Raw genomic sequence first — 20,503 nt, 5'->3', positions numbered from 1 at the left:
TTTGCAAATTTTAATTTACTCTGTAATTCTTGAGGGTGATCCAGACCCATGATTTCACTGCTGTAAGGAACACCTCGAAGAATAAACTCTCTCTATTATATTTACCATGTGGAGGGAGGGAGGAGGGCCATGAAGACTTCAGGGTAGTTGCCATTCATCTTAGTCGAGGTTACCCATCCACATCATGAATCAGAGCTCTTTCATCTGGCACTGCTTTTGAACTAAAACACCTCGAAAAGGGTCTTTTAGTCAAGAAAGATATAGTCTTGGGGGGGGCTAGGTGTTGCAGTGAATAGAGAGTACTGGCACTGGAGTCAGGAGGACCTGAGTTCAAATGTGGCCGTGTAACCTTGAGCAAGTGGCTTAACCCCAATTGCCCTCCAAAAAGAAAAAAAAGAAAGATATAGTCTGATACTTTACTAACACATGAGATTAAAGGACTTGTTGAATTCCATGCTTCTGGTTAACAGCAGATCTGGGAGTGGTGCTTATGTGAACCCAAGGCCTGTGGGAAGGAGTCCAGCTTGTGTTTTCTTGGAATAATTAATACATGTATTTGGGGATTATGAGCAGGGGGGGGAATAGAGGGAAGTAACTCTGAATTCTGGGTTCTCTACAATATTGTCTTTGTATTCTCTAAGAGCCTACCACTACAACCCATTTTATACCCAGCAACATCACCCCTTTGGTGTTGTCTCTGTATGATCGAGGCCTGTTTCTCATTTTCTACAAAAGCCCTGCTACCCTGGTCTCGAACATGAGGCAGTCTTTGACATTTTTCCCTAGATTACATCTTTTTTATGCTGAGTTTAAACACCAACCATAATGGAAATTTCCATATACATGGTCAAACAGAAAATTAGGATTGTACATAAAACTGTTGCTGTTAAGTACAACTTGGCTTTTTAAGTATAGAATGACTTTGTTCTGTAGCTTTCAAAACTGTCCTGCTTGTCAGTGCTCTTTTCTGACTGCCCTTCTGTTCTCTTCCCTCAGACAGTGTGGTGTGGTAGGCAAGGCCTCAAGGGATAGGCCTGGGGTCAGATCCCTTCTGTGCCATTGCCTAATTCTGGGTGACCTGAGGAGAAGTAAGTTCTTTCACTTTCCTTATCTGTAAAGGAAAAGGGTTGAATTGGATGATTTCTAAGGTTCCTTCCAGGTTGTTACTGTTCAGTTGTGTCTGACTTTTCATGACCCCATTTGGGGTTTGCTTGGCAAAGATACTATGGTTTTCCATTTCCTTTTCTAGCTTGTTTTACATATGAGGAAACTAAGGCAAATGGTTAAGTGACTTGGCCAGGTCACACAGCTAGTAAATGTCTTAAGCCAGATTTGAATTTGGGAAGATAAAACTTTCTGGCTCCAGGCCTGGTTCTCTATCACTATTCCATTGCTTCTTAAACTGGGGTTGGTTTAAGAAGCACTGAAAGGGTTTCAAGTGAAAAAAACTTGAGAGGCCCAGCACTATTCTGCCTAGCTGCCCAGTACTTCTGGGTACTAATATTTTTTGTCATGAGATTCCTTCTTGCTCTGAATGTTCTTTGATACTTGGAATCAGATGCTCACCTGCCTACTAACTCTGGTATTATCTGTGTGTTTGACTGTGGGGTCATTCTCTTCTTAACCCAATCACAACATACTCCTTGGTCCTGAGCAGAATAGAGGCTTCAGTTGTAGGAAGATGTCAGACACTGAGAGCTATAGAGTGGGGATAGGGAGGGGGGAGTACAAATGAAATAAGGTGACAATCCCTGTCTTTGTGGGATAGACCTCAGAATAGTCACCAAAAAATAGCCGAGCACAGAATGAATAGTGAGGATGTAGAAAGAACACTCAGGGTCTGGGTGTCAGAGAATTAGGAATTCAAGTATTAAGTCACTAACTCATTATGTGACTGAGCAGGTCACTGTCCCTTTCTAGGCCTCAGTTTCTTCCCTTGCAAAATGAGAAGTATTAGAGTTGATTTCGAAAGGTGGTTTTTTTTTTCATCATTTATCTTTATTTTTTTTCATTATTTCATCATCTAAGCTATTTTCAGCATTTGCTGACTGTTAAAAAATCTGAAAACCGGTGGTTGTCTTGACTTTTATATAGATCCTTACTCTTGTGTAGCAAGTGAGTTTGGCATGACCATTTTCAGTTAATTTGATTTAACTGATGGCTGTTTGAATGAAAGGAAGTGATGTTATACAAAAATGATTGGTTCTGCCTGTATTTTCTTCTTGGTTCATGGAGGCAACTTACCCCGCTGCTGTGCCAGTTAGGCCCCAATAGATTAAATTATCAGGTCACAAATGAATAATATTTAAGATATAGAACTAGAGCAGACCTTAGAATAATCTAGTTCAACAGCTTCATGTTATAGAGGAGGAAACAAAGACCAGGGAGGTGAAATAGCTTTCCTAGGTCAACCAGGTAGTGAGTAGTAGAGCTGTGATTCTCTGATTCCCTGGTGGCTCTTTTTATTATTGAATGTAGGGGTTTACTGATGAGCACTTATATGAACCTGTTGTGGGGGGGGGGGGGGAATACCGCTAGATTGGAGAAACAAGCCTAGTTTTGAGCCATGACTCAGCTGCTACTTTGCTTCTTGACTTTGGGCTTACTTCTCTGTGGCCTCGGTTTCCCTATCTGTAAAATAGTTGTGGGGAGTGGATGGAACAGACAGGTCCTTAGGGTCCTTCTGGCTTTAGCCTTATAGTTCTGTGATATTCAGGCATTGGTAAATCTTGACACCTGTTTGCCTGAAGGAAGGGGGACCAGCCAAACAGCTACTTGTTAGTGTCTAGGGGGCTCTCTCCTCCCCATCCCCACCTCTCTTCTGTGTTGTTAGCCTTTGCATCCCTCTTCATTTATTGGGGTTTGAGAGAAACAGAAGCTCTGAGAGGGGAGGGGCCTGCTAGTTTTTCAGGCTGCTGAGTCATGCACTGTCTTCTGGTAGGAGTGAGTTACAGTGAGTTGGGCAGGGCTTAGCATCATGAACATAAGGCCCCTAAATACAGACTCCTGTCCACTCAAAGAAGCTGTTCATTGTCTTGGGGGGAGGCACAGAGTTAATTTCTGCCCCTTCCAGGGACCTTCCTAAGGCAGATGCACACTGCCATTTTCTTGCCCCAGATGATTTAAACAAGGATACCACAGTGAACTTGGTTACTTACAGACCCAGGATTCCTAACCTTTTTTTGGGTCATGAATCACTCTGGAAATCTGGAAAACCAGTGGCCCCCTCTCAGAATTATTATTCAAAATACATAGATTACAGTAAAAACTATGTTGAAATCGTTATGTTTTTTTTTTTTTTTTAAGTTCAGGGACCCTGGGTAAAGAACCCATGATCTTGGGGAAACTGACTTTCTGCTGTAAGCAGATATGAATAAAAGTGTAATTGGAACCAGATACTCACTTGCCTACTAACCCTGGTATGATCTGTATGTTTGCCTGTGGGGTCATGCCCTTCTTACCCCAATCACAGCATACTCCTTGGTCTGACCAGAATAGAGGCTTCCGTTGTAGGAGCATGTCAGCCACTGAGAGCTATAGTGGAGAGAGCGAGTAGATAAAAGACCAAAAGGAAACCTTGCTTGGCTGCCATATTGATGAGCCGGGACACAGTTATGTACATCTCAGTCTACACTTAGCTAGGTGGCGCCATAGTACACAGAGTACTGACCTGGACTCAGGAAGACTTCAGTGCAAACTTAACCTGAGAGCTTTGTGAACCTCGGCAGATCACTTAACCTCTCTATCTCAAATGTCTTCATCTATAAAATAGAGATAATAATAGCACCCACTTCCCAGAAATGAGATAATGTTTGTAGAGAGCTTTGCAAACCTTAAGGTACTATATAAATGCTAGCTATTATTATTATTGTCATTATTATTAAAAGGTAATTTGTGATGGGAAGCACCAAATTGGGGAAATCAGGAAAAGCTTCACGCAGAAGATGGTGCTTGAGCTGACTTTGGAAGGAAACTAGGGATTCGCAGAGGCTGAGGTAAGGAAGGAAAGAAGGGGAAAAAGATGGGGTGTTGTGAGTTAGTGATAACAATTAAGCTCCATAATTTGGGTTAGGGAATAATGTTATGGTCTATAAATTCAGGTTGAGGCCAAGTTATGATGGATTTCTAAATGCAGTCACAACAATCGGGGCTACTTTGTTAACACCTCTACTTTACCCAATACTAGGGGTAATAATAATAATTGATAATCATAAGGTTCATCTCACACCTATCAGATTGGCTATTAAAAGGAAAATGACAAATGTTAGAGGAGATAAGGGGAGATTGAAACATACTTACATTGTTGGTGGAGTTATGAACTGATCCAACCATTCTGGAGAACAACTGTATTTACACTTTGACCCAGAAATACCACTACTAATTCTGTTTTCCAAAGATATCAAAGAAAAGGGAAAAGGACTCATTTGTACAAAATATTTATAACAGCTCTCTTTGTGGTGGCAAAAAATTGGAGATTGAGGGTATGCCCATCAATTGCAGAATGGCTGAACAAGTTGTGGTATATGATTGTGATGGAATTCTATTGTGCTACAAGAAATAATGAGCAGGCAGATTTCAGAAAAGCCTGGACTTAACATGAACTGATGCAAAGTGAAATGAACAGAACCAAGAGAACAATGTACACAGTAACAGCAATATTGTATGATGAAGAATTGTTAATGACATATCTGTTCTCAGCAATACAATGATCCAAGACTATCTCAAGAGGACTCATGATGAAAAATGCTTTTCTCCAAAGAACTGACAGAATTTCAGTGTAGATTGAAGCAGACTTTTTAAACTTTATTTTTCTTTTTTTGTTTGTTTGTTGGTCTTTGTTTTCTTTTGCAACATGACTAATGTGGAAATATATTTTGCATGGCTGCACATATATAATCTGTGTCTAATTGCTTGCTGTCTTAGGGAGAGTATCTGAAACTCAACTTTTTAAAAACCAGAAGTTTTTACATGTAATTTGAAAAAAGTGTATAAATTTTCACCCCAAAAGAGAAAATCATAAAGTTGTATATAAGTCTTTTCTTTGATCTTCACAAATACTGTGAAATACTGAGGGTCAGTGGTATTTACTTTGGAGGAGGCCAAGTGCCCCAGGCCACATTGGAATTTTGCATTTATTTTAGATTAATGCTAACCTCCTGATTGGGTACTTTTTCTCCTGTATTGTGAGCTGTAAAATCTTTGTCTTGTGACCAACCATGGGCAAGCTACCTGTCTTCTCTAGGCCTTAGTGTCTTGCCTTTGAAGTGTACTCAGTTAATCTTGAAGGTCTCTCCCAGTTCATTGTATTCCCAGTTAGACCCAAATTTCTTAGGGCAGAGTATAAGCCGTGTGGTGGGGTTTGGGTTTTTTGCTTTTTTTTTTTTTTTAAGTCCTGGGCTTGGAATCAAAAGCTCTAGTTTAACTTCTAAATTCTACTGATAGCTACCTGTATGACCTTGTACAAAAAAAAACCAAAAAAACCTAAAACTAAAACTTTGCTTCAGTTTTCTTTCCTGTGAAGTTATTTCTGTGGTCTTTTCTAGAGCGAGCCTTCTGCTTTCTTACATGGGTTGAAGTTGAAAAATATATGAGATGAGGTGGGGCTTTATTGCCTACAACATATCCTAGCTCTCATCAGCCTTTCTGGAGGATTCTGTCCCAGCTCCATTGGGGCCTAAGTCACCGTTGTGTGCAGGGCTTTTAAGGGCCCCACAAATACTGACATTGTTTTTTACAGCCCGATAAAGGGAATAGAATGAGGAGGTAAATCCCAGAACGGCATCTTACTAACTGCGTAAGTGATCTTGAACAAGTGATCTCTCTGAACCGCAGAGTCCCTTGCTGTGGCTTCCATGTAGAATTTATTGTGAGGAATATATGAGATAATGGATGGAGAAAACTCTGTGAAACTCTGAGATGTTATTTTCACCATAGTCTCTAAAGAGAAAATGAGATAATAGCTATGAACAGTTAAGAATTAGGAATGAGCACCTACGATTAAATGGAATTATGTGCTAGAGACCACTGTATTCAAAGGCCTCTCATCTTAATCAGCTAGCTAGTGCAACTTTGTCAGTGGCCATCATAGGCTCTTCAGTTTTGACACATATAAAACAGAATGGTGGGGCCAAAGGAGACCTTAGAATAGAAAGTGGAAAAGCCAGAAAGGATCTTAGTTTGGGATCCCAAACTAAGACCCAAGATTTAGAAATCACTCAGGATGGCATTTAACTTTAATTGTTTAAATGGAGAGGATGAAAACCATAGAGAGAACCAACTTCCCTTGGGGAATGAGAGAGAGACCAGGACTGTGAAGCAGATTTGGCTCTGTCCTTACCCTGTCTTAAGAGCATGTTATAATCAGGTCAGACCTTTAGACTCTAGTCCACTATCCTTATATGCACCAAATGAGAAACTGACGCTCAGAAAGGGAAAATGTCGTGTCTAAGTCAAGTAGCAAATTAGTAGTAGAGATGGAACTTGAACATATATTGCCCACCTTCTAAGTTCTCTCACAAGACTATATGTTCTTCTACCTCTTTTTAGTATTTTATTTCTTCCAATTACACATAAAGACAATTTTTAACATTCATTTTTTATAAAACTTTGAGTTCCAAATTTTCTCCCTCCCCCCTAAGACAGTGAGCAATTTTATATAGGTTATATATGTGCAGTCATGTAAAACATATTTCCATATTAGTAATATTGTAAAAAAAGAAACATTTTGCAAAAGGAAAAAAATGAAAATCGTATGCATCTATCTGCATCCAAACTGCATAGTTTTTTCTCTGGGTGTAAAAAGCATTTTTCATCATGAGTCTTTTGGAATTCTCTTATTGTACTATTGAGAAGAGCTAAGTCAGTCATAGTTGATCATTGTACAGTGTTGCTGTTAACTGTGTATAATGTTCTGGTTCTGTTCACTTCACTTTGTATCAGTTCATGTAAGTCTTCTCAGATTTTTCTGAAGTTGGCCTGCTCATCATTTCTCACAGCACAATAGTATTTTATCACACTCATATACCACAACTTGTTCAGCCATTCCCCAGTTGATGGACATCCCCTTAATTTACAATTCTTTGCCACCACAAAAAGAGCTGCTACAAATATTTTTGTACATGTGGGGCTTTTCCCCTTTTTTATGATCTCTTTGTGTTATAGATCTAGTAGCATCTACATATTTCTTTAAAAAAAAAACAAAAGTTTTTGTAGATGGCCCTTTTTCACACATGTTGCAGTTATTTTTTGATATACCCACTACCTAGGAAGCTTTATTTCTTTCTTATGTTACAGACAAGATAACTGAGTTACAAAGAGGTAGAATGACTTGCCCAGGGTCATACAGCTAGTAAGTATCAAAGGTAGAATTTCTGTAGTTTGTAAATGCTTGTATGATTTGCAAAGTGCTTCACATTCATGGCAGCCCTTCGAGGACATAGGGGCTGTTATATATGTTTTACAGATTAGGACATCAAAGCTGAGAGAGGTTAGTAGACTTGACAAGGGTCACACAGCTGGTATTGGTTGAGGCAGAATTTGAACCCTGGTCCCCTGACTCCAGACTTTATTATACCATACTGTTTCCTTCACTTAAAACAAAAGTTGAACAAGAGAGCTGACAATTACCCAGTCTCTCCAATTTTTCAGTGGAAGGAAGGAAATGAATTTCCCCCTCTCTTTAGGGCCAACATTGGACATTATGGTTACACGTGCCCTTTCCTCTACAGTAACAGTTGCTGTTATCTAGAATATGGAGAACCTGATTTGCCCAGCTTTCCTGTTGTTTCTCTTCTTATGTCACAGAAAGGTGCACCCCAGGTTCAGTGAAACTCTGGAAAGATGGGGAAATCTTGACAACAGGAATAATAATACTACCTGAACACCCCTGTCTCCACATTGTGTGATGCTGCATGAGTGCGTGCACACATACACACACACACACACATACACGCACACCCCAACCTTGTGTACACACACCTTTTTCCAGGGCTGTTCAGGCTGAGAAGTAGAACAGGAGATCCTTAGAAGGGAAGCATTGGCTTGTTTCCTTTCCAGGCAGGCCAGAGAGGCAGTGGTGGGTGGTCTGTGGTAGTTCACCATTATATGGCTAAATTTAGCTGGGTATGCTTTTGGGGAGGCTGGGGTTGGGAGGCATGTGACTCCTACCACATTCCTTTTTTTCCTCTACCCACCCCATCAGTGAAGGGGGATCAGGAGGGCATCAGGGCTGGCATGACCACTGTGGTAGTGATTAAAGCTAACATTCGTTAGTTTTACTTAGGCTGGTTTGGGGGGTAGGTGTGTGAACCTGAGAGACTTTAGGATTGGGGTTTGGAATACATTTATCTCTGGCAGGGGCGGGGAGGGGGGGTCTGAGCCATCCAGGTCACTGTGAACTAAATATAGTTGGCTGGGGTTCTCAAATGGCTGGCCTAGGGTCACATGATTGTTCCACCCAGAAGCTGCCTTGATGAGGGAGGGACACACACAGCCCAGCCGTCCACCCTGGCTTCCAGTGGACTTGGAAGAAAATGGTTTGACATTCTTGGGTGTTTTCTCTTTCTCTCCCTTCTCTTCTCCCCCTCCCCCTTCATTTTTCACTTATTTTTCATTGGTCCTCTGGTGGGGGGGGGGGGAAGGGACGGTGTTTCTGAAAGCCAACCCGAAAAGTAGCCAGCATTTGGAATACAAAGTGAGGCGGTCCTAAGGTCAATCTGTTGCTTGTCTCTTTGCTTTGCAATCAGAGGTAGCATTGCATGGTAGGGGGAGTCTGTGCTTCTTATCCTATGCTCTACCCCACTCTGGCCGCTAAAAAAATCACTTAGCATTTCACAGGCTCCACCACCACTCAATCCCCAGACCGTGATGGATGATCACAGGTGGAGAGATGGACTATGCCTCCCCATATTTCCTCTCTCTCCTTGTTTGCCTTAGTCCTTCAGGCAGTTCTACTTTGCTTTCTGAAATTCAGGAGCTAGAGGGCCCTGGCCAAGGGTCACAGGAAGAAACTTCACCTAGAGAGGTTTTTGTGTCTCCTAAGCCTGGAAAGGTCAAAACACCTGGTAACCCTAGGGTGACTCAGGAGAAGGGTGCCTTTTCCAATTCTCACCTGACCTCATGCAGAGGTTTAAGACACAGGTAGTGTGCGTCTTTTCAGTTGCTACTACAGTCCAGTCTGCTCAGGAGAAGTTAGCTCTCTGACAAACTTGGGGTTTCTGTAAAGAGAATCTCTTTGGCAATCCATATGATGTCTATGAACTCTTTCTCAGAATGTTTTTAAATGGCATAAAATGAAAAATACAGTATTGAAGAGGAAACCAGTTGTAATGACATAAAGATGTAATCTTTTCCTATCCAGGTTCATTGACCACTTCCCTTGCACCCACCACTAGGTTTTCTTACAGACTGGTTTGTGAACCCTAGGTCCACTATGCTAATATCTGTTGTCATATTGGGAGGAGGGCTATCAGTGCAGTGTGAAGTTGAACAGGGGGCCATGCTGTAATCTTGGACTTCTTACCTGTTGTGAGATGGGTACGAGTAATTTGGTGCTTTGGTAGCATAAAGTTGAACTGTTGAGTGATTAGTCCAGCCCTGGCAGTGGCTCGAAAGTCTCACTCACTGTACTCATTTCACAGATAAGCATAGGGTGGTGCTTTTTCATATTGTACTGGGCTGTTTGGTTCTGACTACTGTTGCTCTTACAAGGGCTTGTCAGTATTTTCTGGGGTCAGATTTCGTTTTGGGATAGTGTTACCTTTTGGGGAAAGTGATGGTACTACAGTCATCCTGAACTCTGCCACCTTGTTCCCTCTTGTTCGATGGGGGTGCAAGTGGGATGGAGTCCTCTCCTTGTTCTGGCCTTGCCTGTGTACTTCCCTACTCATTTGATCCAGACCAAGGTGCTTTGTTCACATGAGTAGGGGTAGGGAGTTGGGGTGCAGTTTTATCCTATAACCTTAGTTCCTTTCCCTAAATCCCATGTTGATTCCCCATTGCTTGTCTGTCTGGGGTTATACCTGCCTAATTGGTAAGATCCAGGTTGTTGTTTAGCTAGAAAAGGTAGTAGAGATCTGTTCCAGGGTTCATAACCTGGGATCCGTAATATTTTGGTCACTAAGTTCAATTGATTTTTTAATACTGTATATGTCATTTCATGCATTTAAAACCATTCTGAGAAGGGGTCCATATACTTCACCTGATTGCCTTTGGGACCTTGCCATCTGTGACACAAGAAAAGTTAAGAAGCACTAATCTAATCCAGTTTCATTTTACAACTAAGGAACCTTGAAGTGTAGAGGTTATGTGACTCATCCAAAGTCATTAGGTAATAAATTGCAAAACCAAAGTTCAGACCCTGGGTCCTCTTAGCACCACGTCCAGTGTTCTTTTCAGTGAAACATACTCTGCTCTCTCTTCTGTGTTGCCTTGAGTGGGGTGAGGGTCTCTGATTCTCCCCAGTTGTCTTGTGTTCTCTAGTGGAGAAGACCCTAGTGGGGAGGAAAGGGAACTGGAATTGGAAGGGTACTCACCAATATGACTCAAGGCATCCAAAGCTATTGTGAGGTAGGGCTGAGCCCCAGGAAAAAGGGAGGTGGCTTCCCTGTCCTAAAAAATCCAGCCTTTTGGGACTCAAATCCGGAGCTGAGTAGGAAATACTGTTCACCCAAGGGCACTGGGAGCAAAAACTAATTAATTAATGTGGGTAATGGGGCCAGTGACTGGGTCTTTGTCAAGCTGGGAATACTTTGTGGACCAAATGGATCACTGAATTGTAGATTGAGAATTGGGAGGCATCCTCAGAGGCTGTTTATTTAGCCCGACCCTTTAATTTTACTGATGAGGAAACTACAGCTCAGACCTGGATGGCTAAATGACTTGCCTGAGTTCACTCGGGGTTCTCTAACTTCTGAGCCAAGGGCTCTTTCCACCCTAACAGGGAACAGCTGAGAGTTAGAAAAGGGGCTTTGATTCCATGCTTGGTATAAGTGATAGAGACTTTATTTGGGAAACAGGAACTTGAATGTATGTGGAAGGGAGTTAATAGAATCTTTAAAAAAAAATTAAAGCTGGAAAGGAGAAGTGGTCCAGCACTCTCATTTTACACACGTGCAAAATGAGTCTCAGAGAAGGGAAGGGTTTTCTTTAAACTGGATTTGGGGGTGGATTTTCCTGTCTGAGATCTCTTGCATGAAGGAAGGATATTGTTGATGGAAGCTCTTGACAGACTTTCTAACTGTCCCTCATGCCTGGAATGCTCTCACTTCTCCACTCCAACTGCCCACCTCCCTGGCTTCCTTTAAATTACAACAAAAATCCACCTTCTACAGGAAGCCTTTCTTCAGCTTCTCTTAGTTCTAGTGCCTTCCCCTGTTAATTATTTTCTGTTTGTCCTGTATGTAACTTGCTTTTTATAAATTTGTTTGCATGTTTTCTCTCCCATTATGTTGTAAGCTCCTTGAAGGCAGGGACTATCTTTTGCATCTTTTTGTGTACCCTGTGCTTAGCTATAGTGCCTGGCACTGGTTGGAGCTTAATAATGTTAATTGATTGATTGATTGAATTGAGGTAACCTGTGAACTCAGCCCTCTGGCTTTTAGAACTCTGCTACCAGTGTTTCTTCTCCCCCATCCCCACCCCCAGGCCTCTGAAGCTGCTCTGGAAGACCCTTTGGTGTAATGGACTGAGCCAGACTGGGCGGCATTCCCTCTTTCACTTACACTGCTCTAAATGCATCCTCTATGGATTTCCCCCCTTCTCTCCCATAGAAATTAATAATTCCATTACTTAGCTCTGTAAAGCATCCAGATACGGGTTGTGGAATTGCTTGTTATCTTAGAGGCTTTTTGCTTCAGTTTAACCCGGTGGGGCTTCCTTAAAAGGTGGGAGGAAGAGGGTGGTTGCTACTGGTGTCTTGCTCTCTCATCCTTGTATTGGAGTGAACTGAGGAGTGTAGTTTATGCTCAGGCATTTCCTGATAGTTCATACTTTTTCATTCATTAAGCAGTCTTTTATTTTGAGCTATTCAGAGCCCTGTGCATACTGCAATGAGTTCTGTGCATAGAATATACACTGTTTAACACACACTACTTTTGAAATCCCTTCCCTAATGTCTGGTCCTGGAACAGGGAAAGTCTCCTCCCCTTTTGGGGCCTGGATTGCTGAGTCAGCTCAGAGGGGGCCCTGAGAGGGCCCTAGGCTTGGCTTGGCTTAGCTTGGCTTCATTCAGCCTCTTCTTTTGCATCAAATGCAAATGAAGCCAAGTCAGACACCAAGCCCCTTCTCTCCTGCCTAATTCATGAAACTGTAAAATTTCTTCTTGAGATTTTCAAATTTCCTTGTTTCTCTCCATGCCCCCACCCTCATGATCCCTGGAGGATTTTAATACATGATTGATTTCTGTTGAAAGATAGAAATGACCCTGAATACATTCACCATTTCTTATCCTCTGTATTTTGTTCCTATTGCTAGTAGGAAATCGGGGCTCTCACTGCAGAACTAAATTTGCAGAACCTCACTCTGAAGCTGCCTTGATAATATATCACCTTGGTTGAGTCATTGCCCTTCCTCTGGGTTTTAGTTCTTCCTTTGTGGGCTTGAGCTGGATGCTTGCTTCTAGCTCTGCAATTTTGTGTCTATTCTCTTAAATATAAAGTAGATTTGAAAGGCATTTATGCTGTTATCATTGAAGTCAACTTTTCATTTATCCATACAAATTGAGGGGTTGGATAACCCAGGGAGTTAGTTTTACTGTCTTTGAAATCTATAAAATGAGAGGTTTGGAGTCTAATGAAATATTCTGCAAAGCAAAACCTACCTTCTTTGGGAGCCTAACCAATCTGTCTTCCCTCCTCCCCCTTCCCTCAGATTGTCTTCCCTATTCCTCGTATACTTATTAGTATATAACTGTTTACTTATTGTCTCTTCCATTTAAATTTAAGCTCCTTGAGGGCAAGGACCTTGTTTTGGGAGGGGGAAGGATTCCACCCCCCTTTTTGTTTTCCCAGCACTCATCACAATTCCTGGCACATAATAAGCATTTGTTAAATGCTTATTGACAGCTTTTGCATCAGAGGCTACCTTTAATTAAAAAAAAAATCCACTACCCACATATACTGTTATTACAGTTTTAGGGAAAGGTGTTATGACAGATTAGGAAAGTAAAGAAAGGAATAAATGGTAAGATCTTGGCTATGTAGTTCATGGAGATCCCCCAGGAGATCAGGACTGACACAGCATGATGTTTTAAACTGACCTCTTGGTACGACTGGTGACTGGTGGTCTGGGCTGTGTGGACCATGCTTCAGGCCCAGTCTGTTCACGCTAGAAGTGGAAGTTCTGTAAAAGTCTTAACTGAAAAAGGAGCAGGTCTAGGCAAAGAATTTCAGTACAGGAGGATTGACGTGAACTTGGAAGAGTAATTTTATTGATCTCTTATGTTACTGTATCATAATTATTTCCTGTTCTATCTCCAGTGAACCCTTTATAAAAAATAATAAGTAAAACCAACACACTGCTTATGCATTATTGCCCATCTGTGGCTCCCCAACTCTGTATGAGGAATAAAAGAAGTGTGTTTCATCATCTGCTCCCAGGGCCAAGATTGATTGGTCATTATAATTAGAGTTTGGCTACCTTTTCAGTATTTTTAAAAAATGGTATTGTAATCCTCATGTATATTGTTTTTTTGGCTCTGTTTACTTGACTGCATCACCTCATGCAGTTCTTTCAGTGTTACTCTGAATCTTTTGTTATTTTTATTGCACAGTAATTCATTAAAATCCATATTTCTACCATTTCTTGGTCAATAAGCACCCAATTTGTTTCCACTTTTTGCCCCTCCCAGAAAGTGCATTTATGAATAATAGTTATTATGTATGCCTTTTATCTTGTGATGATATATGCTCAATACCCAGATATCTAGATCAAAAGAAATTAATAATTTAGTGACTTTTCTAGTATAAGTCCAAGTAGAATGGTTGGACCATTTCACACCTTCAGCAATGAGTATTGTGCCAGTTTTTCCTTAGTTTCTCTAACACTGTTTCTTACCAGTCTGATGGGTGAAAGGTAGAAGCTCAGAGTTATTTTCATTTACATTTCCATTGTAGTGATTTGAAGCATTTTTGACACCTCTTCCCCCTTTTTATAATTCTTCTGATAATTTGTTTTTAACCTTTGACGACTTATCTATCACAGAATGGTCCTTGGTGTTATTTTTCTCAATTGCTTGTACATCTTGGATGTCAGACTTAGCAGAAAAAAAGTTTATTTCTTATCTGCAAATTAAGGATAATAATTCCACTACTTTTCTTGCAGGATCATTCAAAAGAAGTTTCCTTATAAACTGTTGTGGCCATGGTCCACTATAGAAGTGTGAATTGCTCTATTTATTTTTTTTTTTTAGGTAGTATGTTTTAACTTGGGAAGGTCCTCAGTCTGTTCTACTTCCTAGACTTGTTCCCCAACTAATTATAAAACACTTGGACTCCCAGTGCTTTGACCCTCTGACTCTGTTGAGTGTAAAGGCATACCAAAAGTGAGAAGACAGGGAGACCACAGGACGTGGCAAGGAGGGTAAATTTTTGTTTCAGATGTTCGTGTAGTTTGGAATCATAGGATTTAAGTCTTAGAAGGAACCTTAATTATACTCTAGTCTGTTTTCACCCTTACTTTATAAGTGAAGAAATGGAGGCTCAGAGAAGGGAAGGGACTTTGGCTGAAGTCATACAGGTATTCTGTAAGTATCAGAGCCAGGAATTGAACCCAGGTTCACTCCAGATCTAATGCTGGCATATAACCAGCCAAGTACATGCCTTAATTTGGCATCTTCTACCTTTGTGCTCCAAAGTTTTTGGAAGATGCTATGACATCAGGGGCAGGGAGAAGTTCACTTGGAAAATTGTGGGGTCAGAGAGGTGTGACATCTGTGTTTTGGTCTACAGTAGCTACCCTGGCCTAGTCATTATAAGAGTAGCTAGCTCACAGCTGTATCGCCAAACAAAAAAAGACTTCTCCCACAGACCTAATTGTGATTTAGAGTTGTTAATTTGAGAGTAAGCTAGGTGGTTAAATGGATAAAATAAGGGGCTTAGAGTCAGGAAGATCTGGGTTCAAATGCTGTCTCTGATTCTTAAAATAATTGTGACTTAGAGGAGGGGTAATTCACTTTACCTCTGTGCCTCAGTTTCCTCATCTGCAAAATGAAGGTGACCTTTGAAATCCTTCCGACTTTAAATCTCTGATCCTATAAAGGTTTACAAAGTGCTTTCCTCATAACAACATTGTTAGGTAGCCCATAAGTAATCCATTCCTGGGTTTTTGTTTTGTTTTTGTTAGTGAGGAGACTAAATCATAGCAGTCCAGTTGCTCAGAATCACAGATACATGAATATTCAACAATTAATATTCAAACCCAGACCTTTGACCCCAGTCTAAGTGCTCTTTCCACATACTGCAGTAATCACACCAAGTTATCAGGAGCTATCAGGGGTTGGGGCAGCGCCAGCCTGGTTGGAAAGAAAGTTGAGTGGGTGAAAATACTGTGCATCTGGAAGGAGGGCTTGGGGGGCCAGGAGGAGGACTGGAGTGGGGGGATCAGTGACAGTTCCAGGCTTGATTTGTAGAATACCTTTGTGGGGTGGCTCTAAAGGTAGCAGTGTCTTCTCTGGGGACTGGTGTTAGGAATGTGGTGGTAAAGTGCTGGGTGGGGACTCTTTCTACCCATTAAGGGAACAGTGGTCAGACCAAAGCGGGTAGAACATTTCCTTCATAATCAGCTCAGTGAGTTCTCCCCTCTCGGGGGTCTAAGAGATGTCATCTTCCCCAGCTGGTAGCTATGTGAATAAGCCAGCAGAGGTGGGGGTGGGAGGTGAGTGAGAGAAAAACCTCAGGGTATTGAGTCTTAAAAGGGCTTTCTGGCTTTAAGGTCATTGATCTCTCTGGCTATGTTGGGAATTTAGTGACTAGTGACTGGTAGGAGGGAGTGGCTTGGTGGTAGAAGTGGCTTCCTCTTTAAAATCCCAGAAGGTTCCCTGCCTGTGACCTATAATAGAGTCTTAGAATGTTACCACTTGAGCCACCTCAGACGACCCTCCTGATTTTTTATGAGGAGGAAGCTGAGGCTCAGCCAGGTAGTGACAGACTGGGACTCCCACCCAGGCCTTGATTCTCATTATGCCATATTACTACCTACATATTTACATAATTTTGGCTCATTCATTCCTCACCACCTCTTTCCATGTTTATTCTTAGGCAAGGGTCTCCTGTGTGGTTGGGGGAAGATTGTCCCTCAGTAATAATCTCTGAACCTCAAGGATAGTGATGTGGTCCCTATATCACCAGGCTTGGGAGACACCCAAGCTGGTTTTAGGCTTTATTAAATTCTTGGAAGCCCATTCCACTTTTCCGGGGTACACAGTATCATTTTCCCATCCCTACCTCCAGTGTTCTTCCTGATAGCCTTGTTCTCACAGTCCCTTACCCATGGCATCATTGAATTTAAAGTGGGAAGGACCTCTAGGTCATACAATAAGAGAAGTGGAGTGACTTGGCCTACATTCATAGTAGATAGAGGTAGTAAAGCAGAAGAACTAAAATTTAGGAAAATCCCTAGTAGAGGTTATGTTGTATCTCTTAGTCACAAATTGGTCCTTTCTCTAGGTTGAGTGACTGTCCCTTTAGTATCCCTGTGGATCTTTCTCTTCTCTAAGGTAGCATCCCTTCCCACAGTGCTTTTGGATCTGGTGTTGGTAAGCTTAGATTTGGCCTGATGACCCTCAGATCTCAAGATCTTTATGCCCAGTTGCAGCAGCTAGAGGCCTGGGTTTAACTTTTTAATTCAGCATTACCCTAGCACCCTTGTACATGGTGGTGCATAGTATTTCATACATGGGTGGTTGTTTAGGTGATGAATGTGGATCATGAGAAAACTTACCCAAAAGGTGGAATTTGGCTTAGCCTTCTCTCCAACCTTGGACCCAGAAACTGAGAAATTTCCAACAAAGTTAAAGGGCCAAGAGTCTATAAGCTCCTCAATTTGAGTTCTCCCACCTGCCTAATGTAAGGGGGAATTGGTGCAGGGCTTATAGGATCATAGGCTTTAGAAGTCTGCGAGGAGTCCTTAGTGATTATCTGAGGCTCGTTTCTTCCTTTGGGTGGGGAGTTGAGGCCACTGAGAATCTGTGTTGTTGTCCACTGCTTCTGAGAATTCATTTTCTGAGACAGAGTTGGCTTTCCTGTCTCTGCCAGGCCTCTCTATATGGGGGTCATTTAGACTGTACCTAAAATACTCCAGGGCTTCTGAGATGAAGATGCTTCTACAGAGACACACACACACATCCTTTGTGCTCTTTTAGTTGGTTTCTTCTCCATATCTGTTTCCAAGCCCTGCTTTTAAAACCTGAATGGAGCAAGAAGATGGGGAGAAGCTGTTTTCCATTGAGTGTGGACCACCTGAGCCTTCTTTGTTCATCCCCTGCCTCCCCCCCAGTGTTGACTTTACAGATCATGGGGAGGTTCAGATTTGGGGCCTATTTGTGCAATGGAGGGAGGAGGACTGGAAATAGGGACTCATTTGGGAAGAGGGTGGGATTGTGCTTTCTCCTGCCTGCCTCTGATTCAACTAAAGTCTTTTTCATATTGTCCCTACAGAGCACTCCGCTCCGGCCAAAGTGGTGAGGGCAGCCAATCCCAAACCTCGAAAAGGTAGCAAGGTATGTTGGTATCAGTTGGAGGTGCTTCCCAGGGGCAGTCTTCTTTCACCTGGGGCCTATGAGATTGGGTTTTTCAGTCAGGATCCTCTCCATCTGTGGTACCAGCTGTCACCTCCCCCTCAGGGTCTGCCTAAATAGCAGCTGTTCAGTGTTAGGGATGAGGGTGGCTATTGGAAGAGGGGAGAGATAGATAGATGATCCTGAGTCTATCCATCCTCACCTCACTCTTCAGTCCCCATTTCTTTGATGGCCAGTATGGGGTGGGGGGTGATGTTTAAGACTATCCTTAATAAGGCTTTGAGAGATGATGGGAGGAAAGGTGATAAGGGCAAATCACTGTTCAGAGAATGACCTAATTTTGTGTTGCAGGTTAGTGATTTTGGAGATGCTACCAACTGGCCCACACCTGGGGAGATAGCCCACAAGAGTGTTCAGGTAAGAGGCTAGGGTTGTCACAGTTGAACTCAGCTTGTATGTATACACTTCCCCACCAACTTAATTTCTTAGCCTTTGACTTCAAGAAGTAGGGACCAGAAGAAGGATAGGGGTGAGGTGAGAAATGGATGGTATAAAAGTAAAGTTGTGCTGGAGTGCTACTATGTCTGCTTTCATGATCTGGACTAAGCACATTTCCCAGTCTCTGTCCAGAATGTTTTTGGGGACCTGAATTCCAGGTCAGGAGGGACCAAGAATAGCTTCCCCATAGACTGTGGGCCTTACATTGCCTTGTTAGGCCTTTGCTGTTAACCAGTTTCTTTATTCCATCCTGCTATTCTGGGACTGCAGGCTGGATAATCTCCCTGGCCAGGCCTCTAGGCTGTGACTGCCAGTGTGCTCAAGTCTCTCCCTCCAAAGCTCTTTGCGGATGGGGTAATGTGACCCTGGGTCTGGCTTCTCCCCAGCTTTCCCACAGAGGGGAGATCCTCAGGCCCTTCAGGCCCTAACTTGCTCAGGGCTCCACCTCTCACATTAAATAGCCAGCAGGCCTTTGTATAGAGTAGTAATAATAGTAAGGTAATAGTAATAGCTCCTTTCTGTAATGCTTCAAGATTTACAAAGTATTTCAGGAAGTCTGTGAGGTAGACAAGGCAATTATCCCTGTTTTTACAGATGAGGAAGCTGAGGAACCAGGAGACTTGCCAAGGTTCACACAGTAAATGTCAGTCAGGGCTTAGAAACACTGGTCTTCTGACTAATTTAACCAGGAATTATCTCCCATTTAAAAAAACCATAATATTAATAGCTAGAAATTTTATCCTGTTTTAGGGTTTACGTGCACTTGGCATGTCTGCTGTCATTTGATCCACATAGCATCCCTGTGAGGCAGGCACTATGATCCCCTTTTACAGATAAACTTGAGAGATGTTAAGTGACTTGGCTAGGGTCACATAGCCAATCAATGTCTGAGGAAGGATTGGAGGCCCAGGTCTAGCACCAAATCCTACCTAGCTATAGAAGAAACTCCCAGAGGTTAAGGTCTCTTCAACTACTCAGTATTTCCTCTTCAGCACACTCCACTATATGGGGTGCCATTTAGAGAAATAGGGTGGGTCAGGAGGTTGCCTCTGCCCCTGACTGATTTACTCTTTCATGTACCGCATCATTTGTGAAGAGCCCCTTATTTCTCTTCCAGCCCCAGCCCCATAAGCCAGCTCCACTTCGAAAACCACCCCTGAAGAAGGATATGAAGGAACAGGAAAAAGGAGATGGCAGCGACAATAAGGAAAGCCCAAAGGCTAAGTCAGATGAGTCTGGAGAAGAAAAGAATGGGGATGATGATAGCCAGAAAGCTGGGCAGAAGAAGAAAGGTAGGGGGCTTCACTTCTGGGGAGGACCACATGTCTATAAGTGGGGAGGTGTTGGTCTTGAAGGGGCTGGGAAGAGGTGTCACTGCAGAGCCCCCCCCTCCCCTAACGGTGTTTCACGTGCTCACGATGTCCCCCAGGGAGCAAACACAAGTGGGTTCCATTGCAAATAGACATGAAGTCAGATGTGGCCCGGGACAAAACTGCTTTACGTACCAACCGCCAGAACGAGCAGCTTCGCCACCCATCTGCCAGTCGTGGTGAGGTCAAAGGTACCTGAGAGTGGTGCTGGGTGGGGCGGACTTCTTGGTGGTGGGCTGGAGAGTGGGAAGCTATCAGGGATAGATAGGAAACTGGGGAAGAAAGGAACTATCCCTCAGGTGGATGAACCCCACCCCTCCCCCTTCTCTCCAGGACTGAGCCAAGGCCCTCCCTCTTCCCCGGGGTGGCATCCGGACAACAAACAGGAAAGGGCCTGGCCTGACCATGATGAGACGTCAAGCGTGAAGAGTGAGGGGGGAGCCATTCGGGGCGCGTTCCGGGGCCGAGGCCGGGGGCGAGGCAGAGGCCGGGGCCGAGGCCGGGGCAACACACGATGTACGTGAGAGCTGAGGATGGGCTGAGGGGAGTAGGACCGAGTGCTTAGGCTTTGGGTAGGAAGTGTTGAACCAATCCTCTTCTGACCTTCATATGGATATAGATCTGGGAGGGTCCTTAAAATGCAAGATATTAGAACTGAAAGGGGACTTCAACTATTAGAGCCTAGTGTCTAGTACAATCCAGAGAGGTTGTGACTTGCAGGGCCAAGTTTAGAATCTGGGTCTTGGGATTCCCCAAATGATGGTCTTTTTACTCTTCTATGTTTTTACCTTTGTCATCCATCTTGGCAGAACACTGACACCAGCTTAATTTTGTTCCTCAGCAGCACCTGTCTATCCCTCCCAGGAATGTTCCCTAACAGGAAAAGTGCCTGTCCTCCCATCAG

The 20,503-nt window shown here is 42.9% G+C and overlaps 1 protein-coding gene across 6 annotated transcripts in view; it reads left to right on the top strand.

Annotated features, from left to right (window-relative positions):
* LARP1 (La ribonucleoprotein 1, translational regulator) overlaps positions 1–20,503 on the top strand; it is a 59,334-nt gene that overhangs the window by 16,842 nt on the left and 21,989 nt on the right. For 2 of the 6 annotated variants that reach the window (XR_011171236.1, XM_069102518.1), the window contains exons 2-6: positions 17,652–17,713; positions 18,083–18,148; positions 19,347–19,521; positions 19,659–19,790; positions 19,933–20,115. Coding sequence is in view for 5 of the 6 variants with exons in the window: in XM_069102518.1 (XP_068958619.1) it covers positions 17,652–17,713; positions 18,083–18,148; positions 19,347–19,521; positions 19,659–19,790; positions 19,933–20,115 (618 nt within the window). In the remaining variant the exon portion in view is untranslated. Of the gene's footprint in view, positions 1–8,464; positions 8,535–17,651; positions 17,714–18,082; positions 18,149–19,346; positions 19,522–19,658; positions 19,791–19,932; positions 20,116–20,503 lie in introns of those variants that run through there. The other 4 variants (XM_069102523.1, XM_069102521.1, XM_069102520.1 and 1 more) reach the window with 4 other exon arrangements.

Source organism: Petaurus breviceps, unplaced genomic scaffold (assembly GCF_028583685.1).
Source record: "Petaurus breviceps papuanus isolate PSGF00001 unplaced genomic scaffold, PetGlider_PUasm1.0 551, whole genome shotgun sequence".
Taxonomy (NCBI): Eukaryota; Metazoa; Chordata; class Mammalia; order Diprotodontia; family Petauridae; genus Petaurus; species Petaurus breviceps.
Note: the sequence above shows the minus strand (reverse complement) of the source record. Positions and strands in the feature narration are given on the sequence as shown.